The sequence below is a fragment of the Syngnathus scovelli genome, chromosome 1, assembly GCF_024217435.2.
Source record: "Syngnathus scovelli strain Florida chromosome 1, RoL_Ssco_1.2, whole genome shotgun sequence".
Lineage (NCBI taxonomy): Eukaryota > Metazoa > Chordata > Actinopteri > Syngnathiformes > Syngnathidae > Syngnathus > Syngnathus scovelli.
In genome coordinates, this window is record NC_090847.1 from 20,238,599 (window position 1) to 20,257,019 (window position 18,421).

General features: G+C 40.1%; 2 protein-coding genes across 2 annotated transcripts; one reads left to right on the top strand and one right to left on the bottom strand.

Annotated features, from left to right (window-relative positions):
• The first annotated feature begins 377 nt into the window (after positions 1-377).
• On the top strand, positions 378-1,102 carry LOC125982292 (gastrotropin). The gene is made up of 4 exons (XM_049742745.2): positions 378-536; positions 599-759; positions 826-915; positions 989-1,102. The coding sequence occupies exons 1-4, from the start codon at positions 410-412 to the stop codon at positions 1,046-1,048; spliced, it is 438 nt and encodes a 145-aa protein (XP_049598702.1). The 5' UTR covers positions 378-409; the 3' UTR covers positions 1,049-1,102.
• A 5,123-nt stretch (positions 1,103-6,225) lies between these two features.
• Positions 6,226-7,425, bottom strand: LOC125985238 (gastrotropin). The gene is made up of 4 exons (XM_049747912.1): positions 7,258-7,425; positions 7,019-7,179; positions 6,813-6,902; positions 6,226-6,728 (listed from the first exon to the last, which is right to left on the bottom strand). The coding sequence occupies exons 1-4, from the start codon at positions 7,322-7,324 to the stop codon at positions 6,645-6,647; spliced, it is 402 nt and encodes a 133-aa protein (XP_049603869.1). The 5' UTR covers positions 7,325-7,425; the 3' UTR covers positions 6,226-6,644.
• Positions 7,426-18,421: the final 10,996 nt, after the last annotated feature.

An 18,421-nucleotide genomic window follows, 5' to 3' on the forward strand; every position in this document is an offset into this window, starting at 1 on the left:
ATTTGTCACAATGACATTTAACGTTAGAAAACCGATTGGAGTAAATATAAATATGCATTAGATTGTGCATTCGTATCTATTACTGTGGCCTGTAAATAGAAATCTGCCTCTTAGATCCTTATTTTTTTCATACTCTTGCTTGGAAGCTATTTTGGAATATTCCATCCCAAAGCCCTGCTGCACTAAAGTTCTACAGAATACTGGCTGTTTTTCAATTCATGGCACGGAACTTGCCTTTAGTCTTTTGATGTTTCATGTGATGGTTAGAAAACCAGTTTGCGATTTATTTGCCTAATGAAGCACTAACTGAACACAATTGATTAACATAACCATAGTTGGATGATTTTCATGTATTTGGGTGTAGCAGTTAGGACCAACCCAGTTGTTTGCATGAAGGTTCACGAACCTCATGACAGTGGAGTATAAAAATGCCAGCAGTAGGCTTGTGGACAACAGTCAAGTCTTCATCATGTCTTTCACAGGCAAATATGTGCTGGAGAGTCAGGAGAACTACCAAGAGTTCCTGAAGGCTATTGGTAAGGAACATGCGAATGCAAGAAAGAAAAAAAACTGAATCCTCATGTACCTTTCTGTGCAGGGGTATCCCAGATGGAGATACCAAATGAAGACATGGTAACAGACCTATATGAGGGTGCTTACTACAGGATTACCAAGTATTTTGGGAGTCAAACTCAGTCAAACACATTCTTGCTCGGCAGGGAGGCTGAACTGGAAGATCTGGATGGCACAACCTTCCAGGTAAAATTTCATCACCTATTATTTCGTTTGCCTTCTACACCTTAACTTGTTCTCTGTCATTGTTAGACCATCGTCAATAAGGAGGGAAATAAAATCAAGATCCAGTTCCCCAAATATGTGTATACTGCTCAGCTATCTGGTGATGTACTCATCGAGGTGAGCATGCACACGGTTACACGCCAGTATTTTTTGTTGCAGACCGGACCTTAATGTCTGTTCTTTACTCCAGGTCAATTCCATTCCAGGTGGGATTACCAACAAGATGGTTAGCAAGAGGCAACGAGATTAATCTGGAAAGCAGTCTTGCAAACTGCCTTTAAACCTAATAAACAACCTAATTCAACATGTTTCTCTGCTTGTGTTATTGTATGTTTACTCTCTCTCTCTCTCTCTCTCTCTCTCTCTCTCTCTCTCTCTCTCTCTCTCTCTCTCTCTCTCTCTCTCTACCCCCCGCCTCCTTCCCTCAATGTATATCGAGGCGCGTAGATCCCGTTGTGAATCAGGAGAAAGCGAGAGCGCCTCTTTGTGGTATTGATTGGGTAATGCAGCGCCCTTGAACGATATTATTATTATTATTTATGTCATTGTGTTATTTGTTCGGTGTCCTATGCCGTAATTTGTGTTTACCGCAGTGACGTTTTCTCTTGTATCTACTGTGGACACTTTACGTTGGTTTTTACCTTGTTTGCGGCAACGGGAAGTAGGAAATGAATATAAAGAAGCGCGCCAAGAAGCGCAGGTGTTGAGATGAGAGTGTGCGAGGAACAATAAAGAAGTGAATGCCAAACGCAACCATCGTGTCGTGTTGTGTCTGAAGGGAAATGGACTACGAAGCTGCAAGAAAATTTTTTAAGAAAAATTATGAAGCATTACATGTAGTGGCTTTCAGTGACGCCGATTGGGCATCGTCAGTGGAAGATAGACGCAGGCTACTGTTTTGGCATGGCCAAACCATCATTAATCTTTCTTACATAGAAAGGAAAAGGGGACGGACCGACGGTCCCGATTTGCCAAGGAAAGAAAGAACCACTCACTGAAACACCACTTCTTTTGTGCTTGTTTTCTCCAAGCTAACGACTAACTTTATTGCATGAAAGGATGCGCTGTTATGCAACAGTGGGGAGATTATGCTTCTCTTTGGGTAATCTTTATTCTATAACACTTACAGTAGTTTTTAAATAACGTGTATGCATATACATGCCTAAATATTGTTATCCTATATATCTACTGCAATTTCACATTAGATTGCTTGTTTGAAATGTACTTTTATTATTATTATTATTTTAATAAACATTTATGTTAAAACTTGTCTGGTGTTTTATTCCTTGTTTTTATTTTTTTGGGCATGAAAACATAAAAATCTGACATTTGGGTCACTGCTTAGATGACAATATGTATATGTGTTTTATGTTGTGTATATGTGTTGGTGTCCCCCAAAATAAAGGGCAAGTAGTCAAATACACATTCTTGACATGTACAAAATGCATAAAGTTATTAGGTACACCTGAAAATGGTGGTGTACCTATTGGAGTGTCTGTGTGATGTCACAGATCAACCAGCCAATCAGGAGGTGGGGGTGAGGGCGGGTGTGGCACTTTTAATTTTCAGTTAAGCTTTGGCCATGACATGGCCTCAGGAGTGACCTCGTTAAGTGCACCTGCATGAAAAGTTTTGGCTCCTGCGGAACGTGAAAATGACCAAAAACTTTTCACGCAGGTGCGCTTAACGAGGGAATCTTGGAAAACATGTTGGAATGCGGCCCCGAGGACTAGAGTTTGACTCCTGTGACCTTTGACCATGATATTTCCCTAATAAAGTGGCTTGTTATTAGGTACACTTGAAAATGGCGGTGTACCTAATGGAGTGTCCGTGTGATTCCCTCGTTAAGTGCAGGTGCGTGAAAACTTTTAGCTCCTTTTGAACGTGAAAGAAGCTAAAACTTTTCACGCACCTGCGCTTAACGAGGGTCACTTGGAAAACATGTTGGAACGCGGCCCCGAGGACTAGAGCTTGAGACCTGTGACCTTTGACCATGATATTTCCCTAATAAAGTGGCTTGTTATTAGGTACACTTGAAAATGGCGGTGTACCTAATGGAGTGTCCGTGTGATTCCCTCGTTAAGTGCAGGTGCGTGAAAACTTTTAGCTCCTTTTGAACGTGAAAGAAGCTAAAACTTTTCACGCACCTGCGCTTAACGAGGGTCACTTGGAAAACATGTTGGAACGCGGCCCCGAGGACTAGAGCTTGAGACCTGTGACCTTTGACCATGATATTTCCCTAATAAAGTGGCTTGTTATTAGGTACACTTGAAAATGGCGGTGTACCTAATGGAGTGTCCGTGTGATTCCCTCGTTAAGTGCAGGTGCGTGAAAACTTTTAGCTCCTTTTGAACGTGAAAGAAGCTAAAACTTTTCACGCACCTGCGCTTAACGAGGGTCACTTGGAAAACATGTTGGAACGCGGCCCCGAGGACTAGAGCTTGAGACCTGTGACCTTTGACCATGATATTTCCCTAATAAAGTGGCTTGTTATTAGGTACACTTGAAAATGGCGGTGTACCTAATGGAGTGTCCGTGTGATTCCCTCGTTAAGTGCAGGTGCGTGAAAACTTTTAGCTCCTTTTGAACGTGAAAGAAGCTAAAACTTTTCACGCACCTGCGCTTAACGAGGGTCACTTGGAAAACATGTTGGAACGCGGCCCCGAGGACTAGAGCTTGAGACCTGTGACCTTTGACCATGATATTTCCCTAATAAAGTGGCTTGTTATTAGGTACACTTGAAAATGGCGGTGTACCTAATGGAGTGTCCGTGTGATTCCCTCGTTAAGTGCAGGTGCGTGAAAACTTTTAGCTCCTTTTGAACGTGAAAGAAGCTAAAACTTTTCACGCACCTGCGCTTAACGAGGGTCACTTGGAAAACATGTTGGAACGCGGCCCCGAGGACTGGAGCTTGAGACCTGTGACCTTTGACCATGATATTTCCCTAATAAAGTGGCTTGTTATTAGGTACACTTGAAAATGGCGGTGTACCTAATGGAGTGTCCGTGTGATTCCCTCGTTAAGTGCAGGTGCGTGAAAACTTTTAGCTCCTTTTGAACGTGAAAGAAGCTAAAACTTTTCACGCACCTGCGCTTAACGAGGGTCACTTGGGAAACATGTTGGAACGCGGCCCGAGGACTAGAGCTTGAGACCTGTGACCTTTGACCATGATATTTCCCTAATAAAGTGGCCTATTATTAGGTACACTTGAAAATGGCGGTGTACCTAATGGAGTGTTGGTGTGACGTCACCGATCAACCAGCCAATCAGAAAGTGGGGGTTAGGGCGGGTGTGGCACTTTTCACTTTCATTTAAGCTTTGACCATGATTTTTCCCTCATGAATTGGCCTGTTATTAGGAACACTTGAAAATGGCTGTGTACCTAATTGAGTGTCCAAGTGATGTCACAGATCAAACAGCCAATCAGAAAGTGGGGGTGAGGGCGGGTGTGGCTACCTCATGTGTTTACACATAAATACTTGCATTTGTCTGCATATGCATACAAAGCGAGATTTCAATCCTAAAAGTTCATTTAGATGTATGCTCCACCTGGGATCGAACCAGGTTCTCACCGAGCAAGAGCCCGCGTCACTAACCAGTCGGCTATTTCGACCTGGCAAGACTGATCCGTTTGCGTTCCTTTGTACTAGTGATGTGCAGTCCAGTTCTCGGGTGAACTGAATCTTTAGGATCGGTTCACTCAAAAGATTTGTTCAAAAGAATCGTTCACCGAATCGTTCGCTATACTTTATTATTATTTATTCTTTTATTTATTTATTTATTTTTTACCTCGTGTAGTGTACCTATTGAAGTGTCTATGAGGTGTACCTCATCACAGGGAAAAAGCTTAAGTGAAAGTGAAAAGTGCCACACCCACCCTCACCCCCATCTCCTGAGTGGCTGTTTGATCTGTGACGTCCCTCGGACGCTCCATTAGGGACACCGCCGTTTTCAGGTGCACCTAATCCTAAACCTTGGCAAATCGTAAATCTACATTCTGGCTTACGTAGTTCACCCCAGGAGACGCAACACGTTCACTGACTGATCCGTTGATGCACGTGAAGGCAGTTCACCCATTAAACTCGTTCGTGAACGGGAAAGTCGGGATTCGTTCCCTCATTGATTCGTTCTGGCGATGAACTGGAAATGCAAATCAATCACTCAATCACTCACTGACTCGTTCATTCACAGATCCGATTCAGTTGGTGAACGGGAAATGCAATTTACGACTTGTTCGTTAACGGGAATTTGTGTCATTTTCTTCTTCGTTTTGTTTTACGGCGAGGTGCACCATCTTCAATGCGCATTACTGACACTTACTGGTTGAAGTCATATGCACTGAAAAAAGAACGAATCACTTTAGGAAATGATTCGCTCACTTACGTTCACTGAAACAATTCGTTTTTTTTAAAAGAATCGTTCACTTACGAGCCAACACTATTTTGTACTTACCCAACGTGCCCGGAACGAAATACTGAACGGATAAGAATGACTCGAAGTGAAAGCGGGATGACCGCCGAGCTCGCTACGTTTGGCGAATGGCTCAAACACCTCAGATTTAGGATTCGACTCCCCACTCCTGCGAAATGTGCTAAGCATGAATGTACTAACGCTTGTCAAACTTCTCCCCGCAGCACTATCAGCATTGCATTGCGCGCTTCTCTCAACAGGGGGAAAAAATAAGGCAGTAACTTTTTAGAAGTTTGGCAGGTTTTTTTTCTCTCCCTTTTTTGTTATTTACTTGTCTAGCTGTTCAAAACACCAGCTCGTATGCTTGATACATATTAGATGAGGTAAAGAAAAATCCCGTCATTTACTTCATATGGTGTACCGGCACAAAAAATTTGCAGTGCTGAGGACATGTGAAGCCATAGAACGAAGCTATTTCGAAGCACCAATGGCCGAGCGGTTGGGCACATTGACGCCGTTCTCTTTCCAGATAAGACCCTTGCTCGTCCGGCCCAACCTTCTTCCTCAAACAACTCCTCACGCATGCGCACTCTGCATTCACATCAGCAGTCAGTCACACGCACGCTGTCATAATAATAGTCTGATCATGGTTAGTAAACTTGAAACTTTTTGGCGTTCTTGTGGATATTTTGACAGCTTGGTTGTTGTGGAGTTTATGCCATCAGTAATCACACATAGGCGATTGCATCGACTTTTGTCTTTGCAAGGGAAGGGGAAAGTGACATGCCATAATAAAGCATGCCAGCGCATTTGTACCTTTGTTTTTTCCTGCCACCCTCCTCAACGATTTTATGTGTCAGTAAAAGGAATACAAACACCACCAAGGCATCACAACGGTACCATTAGTTGTAAATCGATGTTTCATCATAAGAGTTATGAAAACATTTACTGAAGGTCCAAATCCTGTCAAGTGCTCCTTTAAGGAACGTCAAAGAGACACGGGTTTCACAGCAGACCCACGTTTCATCACATTTAATAACTCTGAGAGACAAATGCAATGTAAGTGTGGAGAGAATGCGATGATATCACACAGTATGCAAAGGACTTTGGAACATTCAGAATTTGCTTTGGAACATCAAAAAACTGCCTACAGGCAATCGGAAGATTTTCATGTATTTGGGTGTAGCAGTTAGGACCAACCCGGTGGTTTGCATGAAGGTTCATGAACCTCATGACGGTGGAGTATAAAAATGCTAGCAGTAGGCTTGTGGACAGCAGTTAACGGCTTCATCATGTCTTTCACGTATGTGCGTGTAGACAAAGGTGACATCTTTTTCCTCCAACGAAAGTCAAAAGGAGTGAAGTATTTTTTCTTGAAACAAATGCTGGTGTCTTGTGTTGTACTGAAATGTCAAACTACATTTGTGCAGGTCCATTCAAGCATGCTGGGTCTTGCAGTCGGATGTTCTCTTACTCACTCTTGTGAAAGTCACACCCTTCTCTCCCGGGGTGATGCAATTCTATAAAGCACATTGGGCAAGCAATATTAGTTTTGGGATTGGGATAGATTTTGCTGCCTGAAATCATATGAATGACACACTCACCATGACCAACTTATCGTTCACCATCTCAGCTGTGAAGAGGTATTGTGGAAAATTTACCGAAATCTTCCCACCTTCCATACTGACAAGAGCCTGTAACAACCACTGAAGCTGTTACCATACAAATATAAACTCCTTAAAGAGGAAAAGAGATTTTCCTGACTCCCTCTCACTCACCCTCCCACCTCCCACAAGGGATCTGGACTCACCTTGAATTTGGACTTTGTCATCGTCTCTAGCTCACATTCCTGACCAATGGTGAACTTGTTAGACCAAGTCCAGTTGAGGGTGGTTTGAGTCCACGTGAAGTCATTCCCATTCTGAAGAACTTCTGTGTGGACTTTGCTGTCAGTCTTTGCACTAAGAAGTCCTTTGGCAAAAAAATAAAAATACAGACATTTACTAGAAATTACTGTCTGATGTCACGAACATCTGTAGATGAGAATACCGATTGCTTTGAGGAATTCTTCGTAGTTTTCTTGACTCTCCAGCTCGTATTTGCCAGTGAAAGACATGATGGTGAAAGAAAAGAGGTGTCACGAGGGAGTTCACGAGACAAATCAAAACAGGAGTGGCCTTCTAAAGAAATGAAGAAATTCTCTCATCCTCCCCCCTCCCTCTCTCCCCCTCCCTCCCTCCCCCTCTCTCTCTCTCTCCCTCTCTCTCTCTAAGTTCCAGACCTTCTCATTTAAAATGGCATCTGTCTTCACCACCGAACAAGCAACAGTAAACAGGAAAAGTATTTCCTGATGTCTTGCCAGATACCAATCATTTTTCCAACAACAGAAAGAACAATAATTTTAAGGCTTGTCTGGTTATAAATAAGCAGGGATCCATTTGCAATATGCATCCGAACCGACCCGCAACTGGTTGAATTAGATCATGTATGTGTACAGGAACCCAGTAATAAAAAAATATCTATAATTATGTAACTGCATGTTTTTAGAAGCGGGCACCAGCGGCACCCGCCACGGCAATTCATGTACAATTTCTCTCACAAACACATGAGCGTCATTTTCACTTCATTGTACTTTAAATCTACAGGCCAGAACAGCATTGCCCTCACTCAAGTGTAAGTATCTAATAGCTGTAGTGCAGAGTTGATACACAGGAGGTCGCTGTTGGCTTTTGTTTGACATGGCAAGTGGCTGTAGCAGCATTACGCGGAAAGCATTCTCCACTCATCCTATGCCTATACCAGACCACACAAAATCAAAAAATGCCCAAAACAAAAAGTGCTTTATCCACACCATATGGTTGCCAAAAAGCTTTACAATGTGAGAAATCCTGTAGGCTGCCATAATAGACATTTTAGACGGCTTTATATGGTCCCTAAGGCGACAGACAGTCAGACAGACAGATCGACAGACCGACCAACCGATAGCGTCGTCAAGCATTCCCATAATTTAGGTAGCGCTCCTAATAATCAGGTTTTATGTTTAAAAAAATGCCAGCCTGCGAGCCTCCAATGGTGTCTTCTATTGCTTGTTTGTGGTGCAAGGAAATATTTTGCATAGTACTGTGCATCTCAACATCACAATTAACAACTATCTTTCAATCTAAATGCTTATACAAGATGTATTCTGGCTTTATAATAGATATTGGAGCTTAGACAACATTCTGGGTAATTTGAAAGCTAATTGAATCAGTTCATAAATAACCAGAACCTTTTACATGGAGCAATTTTATAATTCTTATTATAATGTGGGATGTGAGCTTAACCTGATGACCTTTTCTGTGATATTTCTTCTGTCTTGAAATGCTTTGTCCTTGGTTCATTGTATGGAACGAGACATTTTAAAATGTGTCTTTTCTTTTGTTTCTAGGTTGTTTTTATTAAAAGGCAGATTACTTTTGATTAGCTTTTGTTCATAAAACTTCCCTAATAGAGGAATAAAGGGTAACGTGATAATTGTACTCATATGCTAATTGGGGAAAAAAACAAAAACTAATTTTCTTTCACAGTGTGAGACCTCACATGCCCTGGAGGTGATTTTGAGGTTCAGGGTATTTATCATTGCAACTTTTATCTTGTTAAGTTACAGAGTCAAAAAGTTCATTTATTAAAGAGTGGAAGAAACTTGGAAAAAATAAGAAATTTTGAAAATGAAACAGATGCCGCACCTGACCTTTTGACATCACAGAGAGCAAGAGAAATGGACAACAACAAAATGACTTATTGCTACAAATAAAATTTCCTGATTCCTCAAATAAACCTATTTATGTTGTATAACATTTCTTGACACCATTCTCTTATCCTATGCTGTCATCCTATGCTGTACGTTTTGTGTGGGAACTCAATATGGTACACGTACTAACTAAATATGAATACATGAACCAGTTCAGTCATTATCATACACCAAACCGCTACCAGAACTGATGCTCTGAAATGTGATCATCTGACCATCCACGATCTATCAGTTGATTCAATCAGCCCCACTCAGCAGGAAAAGTTTGAATGTGTAAAAATGACCTGCAAGTGCTTTCCAAGATTTATCTGCTTGTCAAGACGGCACCAAATGAAGCAAGAAGAGGTATGACACGAAAGGTCCCGTCTGACAGAGGAGGACGGACCTACAATCTCTGATATGTGAGACAGGCAAAGAGATGAGCAAACGGTGCTCGCACTACGGTGACTTCAAGTCGGCTGACATCTCTATGAGTGACACCTGTCAGTAGTCCTAAAACGAAAGCTGTTAGGTTGTGGTGAATTCAAAACAAAAAAACGAGTCGTCCATTTTTATTCTTATTCTTCTTATTTATTTTGCTAAGGAAATGAAAATCCATTGTCAAAAATTAATAGTACCTTTTACCGCTTTATTAGGACATCTTGTCAATCATGATATTGTTACATCGGGGTCAAAAAGGAACAGATTGATACTGTAACATTCTCTTTTTTGACTTTCTCTGTGCATTGTCTCTCTAGCTCTGACCCATCATGCTCCCAAAGCAGTTCTCAGAGGCTGCTTGTCACATTAGATGGATGAGGCCATCAGCAGACAGGCTGTGGTTGACACTGGTGTTACTTATGATGAAGGTTCACAACAAGAAAATGTGAAATCAACACTTCAAACTATAGACTTTTGTCCCTACTTTGTCCTTGTAAAAACTATTTTTTGTTTTTTTGTTGTTGTTACTGACAAAAATGGAACATCGGAAGCAACCGTGATGACTAGCGCCACTTGTTGGTTGGACTTTATGCATCTTGTTTCAAAGCTGTCATGCATCTCTAGCTCTGTTTAATCAAGCCTGGCAGCCAGTCCAGTCCACTATTAGGTCAGCTGCTATCTTAGATGGATGGAGCCATCAGCTGCTTTGACCTTTTCCACCCAAATTATACACTGTTTATGGACTTCAGTCTTCCATCCTCGCTTTTTTTTCCCGAATCATTTGGTAAAACGGGCAGCACGGTGCCCTAGTGGTTGGTTAATTATGACTAATTTAGCACATAATTTTTAATTTCAATATTGCATTTATGTTATAAGTGTAACCCAATAGAAAACCTGTTTGAAAACAATCATTTTCCGTTCCTTCTGCACAATTTCAAGCAGTCCATGCACAAAATACGGAAAGATGCACTCTTTGTGTAAATTATGCAAACAGATAAACTAAAGGCTGTTTATTTGGACTTTTATCTGACTTTATTGTGAGCTCACAAAGAGAACACATTACAATGTAACGAGAGTTGCTGAGCGATATTGTTCAAGCACTTTATGGTTACAAAGGAAGATATGTGGCTCGGAATTTTTTTCATTTTTTGTTTGTAAACTGAGGGAAAATAAACTGTGTGGCACATTTCACAGTGGTGCCTTACACGAGGAAGGTTGCCATAAAGATTTGAGTATCTTATGAGGCCTTTATTTTCCCTGGGTTGTGTGGGCTCTCTCCTCTAACTCAGAATCTTCCACTCCCCACTTGTACTGGATATAACTGAAGGTGTTGGACGGAATTGCCGCAAAGGGTAATGGTGATTGCGCTCTGTGTCAGCCTTGCGATTAATCAGTGTGAGATGTAGCCTGCCACTCGCCTTGAGATAGTTGAGATCAGAACCAGCTTCCCTGTGACCCTGATCAAGATAATAAGCATTATAGAAAATAGATAATGGTTTCCTGAAGATCCAATCTGAAGTTGGTTGTTGTGCAACTGCACAAGAAACATTGCATGTAATAGTTTTTTTCTTTCCATCATTGGTAATAATAAAAACAAGATCATCTAGAGCATTTTTATTTTGTGATTCATTTGTGCTCACTATTTATGGTGACTTTTGTGTCTATCCTGTCAAAAAAAAAAAAAAAAAGATTTGCTTTTAAATTGGTTCGCTTTGAGGTGCCACTCTTTGTCATAAAAAAGGCTAATGGTCAAGTGCTGTGTTGTTAGGAAAGGAAGCCATCTCCACATGAAGTCTGACAGCCAGCTGGTAAATTAACACAAATCAGACACATGAACCTTTTCAAATGCAACCAGATTGGTACTGAAAGAATATTCAAGCAATGCATCATTTTCATCTTTGGAATGATACTTATTCTCCCACCCCCCAATCTGTTTTGTTTCAAGCCTTAAACTAAAGCAAATTATTTTTTGGTGACTTCAGAAATAACTGATCTCAGTAAGATTCTAATAAAACTGTCTTAGATGTAAAAATAGCTTGTTTTATGTTAAATCCATGATTGTTTAGAAAAATTGTTTTGACCAATGTATAGTTTTGCATTTTATAGTTTTTTTTTTTTTGTAAATCGGATCGCCAAGATCATAGTTACAACTTACTACACACACTGTTGTGATCATTGCCCAGAGGTGTGTGAATTTGAGTGTAAATTGACTGCTGCCCAGTATAATTTTCAAAACAGTCTCTTTTTAATGGTATTAAGTATACTTTTAAAATATCTGTTACATAGACTTCAAAGTTTGAAAAAAAGGACACATTTATTTATTTATAACAGGTAGCTCTTGGCCCCATTAGTCCATTATGCCAAAGTTTCACTACATTAAAATTCTGGGACTATATTAGAAATGAATTTTCTTTCTCAGACCAATCATATGGCAAAGAATGCAATCTAAAGTTATACTTCAGCCTTTCACACCAAACACTTGGCATCTAACCCACACGGCAGAGTGGTCTGCAATCCCAGATTTTAACTAACCTCAAACTCTTGTCAGGAGTGAGACAAAGTAAGGGCCGGTCATCTCTGACCCAGCACAATTTCTTTGCAGTCTTTGCTAAGAAAGAGTATCAGCCAAAGTAGTGGCATGAAAAGCAGGGCGTTAGAGATTCTACAGATGTCTATCATTTATCAATTATTTTCATTACAAATGATAACAGATTGCTGTGGCACTATATCATATTTTTATTACCAAAATCCTAGAATTCAGCGCAACAAGAAAAATTTTGAGTTACATGATAAAATGATCGTGTGCTTGATAAGTCGGTGTATAACAGAGCAAGCAAGGAATCATCACAAGACCTTTAAAAGAAATATGGTAAGGAATTTATTTTGAGACGAGTTCTTGACTTGCACCAAATCTTACAGAATGATTAAAAGCCAATAATGTTAGTCTGTCCTGCTCATCCGTCTGTGAAATAAGCTCCAACACAATTTACTCCTGTGAAAGACAAACCTTGAAAAACGCTGTGAAGTAGTCATTTAATGCAAATGTTTCTCTTACTTTCAAACATTATTCAAACCGCAAACTAAACTAAGCGTTCAGCACTTTGTGCTGTATAATTTCTTTTCATTTGATTGTGTGCAATTACCATCAGTTCCTATTGTATCTCTGGACAGCCCCTTTAAGAGCAACAAGACAAACGCACATTAAAAAAAAAAAATTAAAAAAAATTAAAAATAAAAGAAAATCTGTATATGAGACCAGGGGCTAACAATCAGTTAGCTAATTGTTTGACCTGCTGGGTTTTAAAACAGCTTAAATCAAGACAAAAGAAGAAGAAAAGCTTTGATTTGAAGACATTTGACATACTTATTTAGCTGCTAACTGCAATTAAGCCTTAAAATAGTGTGTGTTCATCACAGAAGGAGCCCAAATGCGGCCAGTATTTTCTAAAGAACCTAATTAACTGTGTCCTCATGTCAGACAGGTCAAAGCAGGGCACCCCGGAAGAATCAAAAAGTACTTAGCCAACAATGTGACCCTGGTCTGTTGGCCATAAGGCTTTCCAAGCAGTTTAAGCGGTCACCTGTCATGGGGATGGTGCACCTGCCGGGCGAGCATCTGTCTATTTGACACACACACACACACGTACACACACACACAGATATTCTATCGAGACAAAACTGATGCTTTGTCCCCCCTCCAGTCTAACCTCCAGCACCTGTCCTTTCTTGTCCACAGTAGTAAAGTCCAACGGCCTGAAGTGCTGCACAGATGGGAGCTGACTCCTCAACTCACCTCCTGACACTCCCGTGTACTAATTTAGCCTCCAGGCACCTTTGCCTACATTAGCATGCAATTACCTTACGCTGCCGTTACAAATATTCAAATGAACCCACAAAACCGAACCTGTGATAATATATTCTTCATTAATTAGTGTGTCCGGTACATATACTTGTCAAGGAAAGGTTTGGCTCTTCACTGTTTTGCGTTATGAGCTGGAGACCTGTGGTTGAATTGACCAGAAACCACAGTAAAAGTTAAAAAGAAGGTAACATTGATTGAAACTTTAGGATGTGTGTGTGTGTGTGTGTACCCATGTGTGCACTTTAGCACATTTTCAATAGTTAAAGGAAAAGCACACTTATTTATTTCTTATTTCTGCAGTAAATAAATAATACAATTAATTTGATAAGCATTATTATATGTTGAGGGCTCAAGTAACAACCAATCATGGTTCAGCTTGCAAATGTCACATGACCACACACAGGAAACAAGTGAGCTGTGATTTGTCGTTACCTGAGCTCTCAGCACGAGATGTCACTTTAAGTCTACTGCAAGTAGCAAATGGGGTTATCAAATCAAATTCAAAATATTTTCATTGATCACAATAAGACCACATTTTATGACCATTTTATGCAGAAATCTATGAAGTTCCAAAGGGTTCACATACTTAATTTCTTGCAACAATATATGTGGTTTAAAAAAGTAGGTTCGAGTCAAACCATTATTTGTGGGGATAAGGACCGGGCAGGCCCGCATATGATTGATGCCCATGCTTTATTTATGTATTTTATGTACAAAAGATGCATTACAAATAAAGTTTGATTTCATTTTGTGTTTAGCTGAAGAAAAATGGAAGTTAAAAACAATTTTTTTAACCTCCTGTTCTCTTTAAAATTCTAAGCACCTCCTCTAAAACAATTGTAAAGGACTTTGGGCATGGCAGTTTTATTTGCTGATGAATTTCTTTCATAACGAAACCATTATGTTTGCACGAGTTTCATCCTGACTTACCATCAGGGCAATGCTCCAACAATCTTCTTTCTATCAGCTCTGCCATGCAGTGCACTGTCACATATAAGTGATGTTGTGTGGGACAGTATAGATTTGCTGATGCACAATTGACACGACATTAGTGAACTTCACCTCAAGCAGCGCGACGGTTGTTGAGATGGTGTTCACTGCGAACCGTCCTGGAGGACTTTGGTCAAAGATATATTAAACCTGCCTCGTCTTAGACTCCTGACCTCCATCATGTCATATCACATTGCATTTGAATTGCTGTTGAAATCCCTGATTGACGCCAGGATTGCTTGGCCTCCCCATTTTCCTTTCTGCCGCCATAAAAGAACAGTGCAGAAGCCGATAAAGGGACATCATACTTGTAAATGACCATAAATCCATTTCATTAAATTTTCCTTTATGGATAATTCATTGTTTTTCCTGCCACATGAGCAAAACTGACAAACAAACAAACAAACAAACAAACAAACAAACAAACAAACAAACAAACAAACAAACAAACAAACAAACAAACAAACAAACAAACAAACAAACAAACAAACAAACAGCTAAACCACACACTCGACTTGCTTTCTGATATATAGATTTTTTTTGACACCTGCTGTTAAATTCACTCGGCAGATCCCCAATACTGCATTGTAAAGGCAGGCACCTTTACGTCAAGAAGATTTGTTGTTGCGAAGTACGTGAACTCTAATTTCCACTCTGCTGCAACGCCTTCAAATATGCAGTAAGGGTTACATCATTTGAATCGATCCGTTTGCCCGTTCCTTTTTCCACTAAGTCACACGTATACTCCCAAGGTTTTTGAGGCCAGTAAATGCATTTCTGAACATCCGAAAGTGTAGTTGAAATACGGCGGGATAAAACAAAACTAGAAAGACCATCCGTCCATTTCCTGCATTGTCTTTTTTTTCTCAGGGTTACAGGGCGAGCTGAAGTCTTTGTGAGAGGTGGGTTACCCCTCTTAGTAAAATGCTAGCGTCAGGACGGGTAATTGAGGTCAGACAAGGTCGATGTGCTACAAACAATAAATATTAAAGAAAAATCCTGCATCTTATTGTCCAGACCTCTGAATAATTCTGTGAATATGCCTCGTTTGTATTGCTCACTAACTACTACAGCAATTTTCTTAAGTAACTAAAATGTGATTGGTCTTAACAACAGGTGAAGCTAAATGAGCCATGATGGTTTAATGGTTTTCTTGGAGCGAACCTGTTAAAAAGCTATTAGACACACAATCCATGCTACTATTGATAAAAGCGTACACGAGACTAGCAATTTGAAAACCAATTGATTTTTTTTAGACTTAAGAGGTGCTGTGAAATGACTTGCTGGACATAATATTTTTCTCTACTTCCAATTACATTTGTTAGTGAGAATGTACACATTATGTAGTGACCGACTGCCGGGACGATTAAATCTGGCCAAATTATCGGAATATTTGTACCACGCTGTTCAACCTTGTTGGAAGCAAGCTTCGCTTTCCATCAATCAACTGTGTTCTTCAGTCGTTGGTGCGTTGAACCGTTTAGTCCCACTGGCCCTGCATAAATGAATCTGGATTTGTTAGCGGACATTTCATTTTCACCATCTGTTTTTTCTCTGCACCTTGTGATAGCTGACAGTGATAAATGTTTGGTGTCCAATTCATGAACTTCATTTCTTGCTGCAGTCTTGCATTCAAAAAAAGCACTTTCTTGGATTAATTCATATCTGTTATATACTACCTGCTTTCTTCCAAGACAGCGCTATGCATGAGTGAGATTCAAACTACCTCTTTAAAGAAGTCTAATTACCAGATTCTACTCCTCCGCCCCCCCACACTCGATTGCCCTTTCCCAGTATAGCTGTCCTTTTGTCTCTTCCTGTCTCCCCTTGCATACGCCGCCTTGCACAACAGAAAAGCTAAATCAATACATCTGAGACGATTAATGCGCTGGCGGTGGCGATGTACGTATAAAAAAAGCTTTCACGGACCACTGAAGGATGAAATCACCCTATGAGTGCTGGGATCTTAAACAAAAAAAAAAAAAATCTGAGTTGCTGGAACATAAGATGGGGATGAAAATGATTTATACCAGTTTGAACATGTAGAGGAGAAATGCATAATCACTGATTGGGGTATTGGATCCTCTCGAACAACCAAGATGAGGAACGGTACGGGTCAGATAAAAAGCAGAGTGAACAAGACCATAGCAGCGTCAAATCATATCAGCATTTTTAAAGTTGGTCAATAATAGTCCATTAGAAATCAGAAGATAAAAATAAATTGCATTTAAATGTTAGTCTACTTGTGTATATCTAGAAATAAACAAACAAGTACCACCGATTGGAATTTCTTTTCAAACTTCTACGTTTTAATGACACGGAGATTGGCGAGAACCGTAACGGCTGGCGTCCGTATCAAATGGCTGACAAGGAGAGAGGGGAAAGATGTATGGATTAGATTAGCCTGAGAGAGATGGATGGGGTGTATATACACAAACACAAACATTCACAAATGCACACACACACACACAAACAAACATGTTTCATTTATATTGATGTGGTCCTTGGTAGATAACATCTGTGTGTTCATGCTTAAAATTAATACTTAACTTCATTCTGTTTTCGATATGCCATCTGTTTTCTTTCTGGCAAAGCCGCAGCGACTGAATTGTAAGGACGGGAGCGTTTTCAGGTAGGACTACCTCATCGAAGAATTGTCATTTAATCCTGGATGATTTTGACGAAATTTGGTTTAAAAGTTGCAGAGGGCAAAAAAACAAAACATTGACCTTGTGTCATCTTTTCCAAGACAAATCCCTGAGCTTATATGCATAGAGAGAGAATGACCTTACATTAACTATTCTGACCCAGCTCTATTTTCTGAACACAATGTAAGGCTTTAATCGTGCTTTAAGAAGATTAAATTGGCTCCGTACTACCTTTAAGGTAGTGAAAGCGTTTTTACAATATTGCCTCATTCCTGCATGCCATGTGGAACTTGCATGAGTCATCTTATCTTGGTAGTGTTAAACAATACTTCATGTGATAACGATATTCGAGATCTAGCAGGTGCCCTGGTGCCCGTGCACACACATGAAAATACGAGTTACGTCAGGAAAATACCAGGACTGGGTTCCACTTTCTCTGCCATCATGAACTTTCAAAAGAATTCTTCCGGGAGTCTCCGCAGGTTGACGTCAAAACGGGTTCCCTTGATTTTCACAGACAACTCAGCCATTTTCAAGTGTTTGTGTTTTGATAACTAACACTATATTCGACTGAATGTGTGACCTTTGTTTTCAAAGTCAGACATTCATCAGGAAATGAAGTTTTTTAATCCTTCTATCGTTTAAAAATTAATTGGATGATTAAATAGGTATTTTGATTTCATCCTGCCAAATATTGGAATTGGCATTGGCCTAAAAAAAAAAAAAGTCTTGCACAGGTCTTGCCTCTCAGTCAGAGCCTTTCAAAAAGGTTTTCCACTTAAAAATGAGCTGAAAAGAGTTCAGCAGACAAAAGTACAAATCTTTAGTGAACCGGGCATGAAGACTTTTGGGATTTAGTCACAAAGGTGAATCTAGCAAATGTGATGATTTAAATGATGTGGAGCTATCACATTCTCCATTTTGGGACTAACTTAGATCAGCGCTTCAACAGTGTCTTTCAGCGCAGTTTATGCAAAGCATTGAGTTTAAAAAGTATCCCGCAATTTCTGTGCTGGAATTAAAATGGGCTCACGTAAATTTGTATTCAAGCAGACTATAATTGCTATTCAACAGTTTAGCACGTCTTCATAGTCAAGAAGTGGACACCGACGCACTATAATGTTTTGCTTTCAAATTTGTCAATATCCAGCATGCAAACATTTTTCATTGCTCTCTAGTTGGGTTTTAGAAAGAGCAAGAGAGAAAATGCCCCTCTGGTTACACCTTTCAGATTTTACAAACTGTAGAGAAAAGCTTTTATCACTGCTGATCACCCCGAAACATTGTCATGCTTTATGTGACCCCTTAACAGCACTGACTCTCAGCTTTAGCTTAGTGAATGAATAGAGTTTCATGGTCATGGCACAGCCTCTGCTCATTCAGTCGTGTATAAGCATCTTTGGATTTGTCCAATGGATTGTATAGATTCACTATTGGCATGTTGACTGCCTGTCTGCATGGTCTACTTGCTTTTTTGCATTTTCTCAAAGGCTTTGTGGTTGG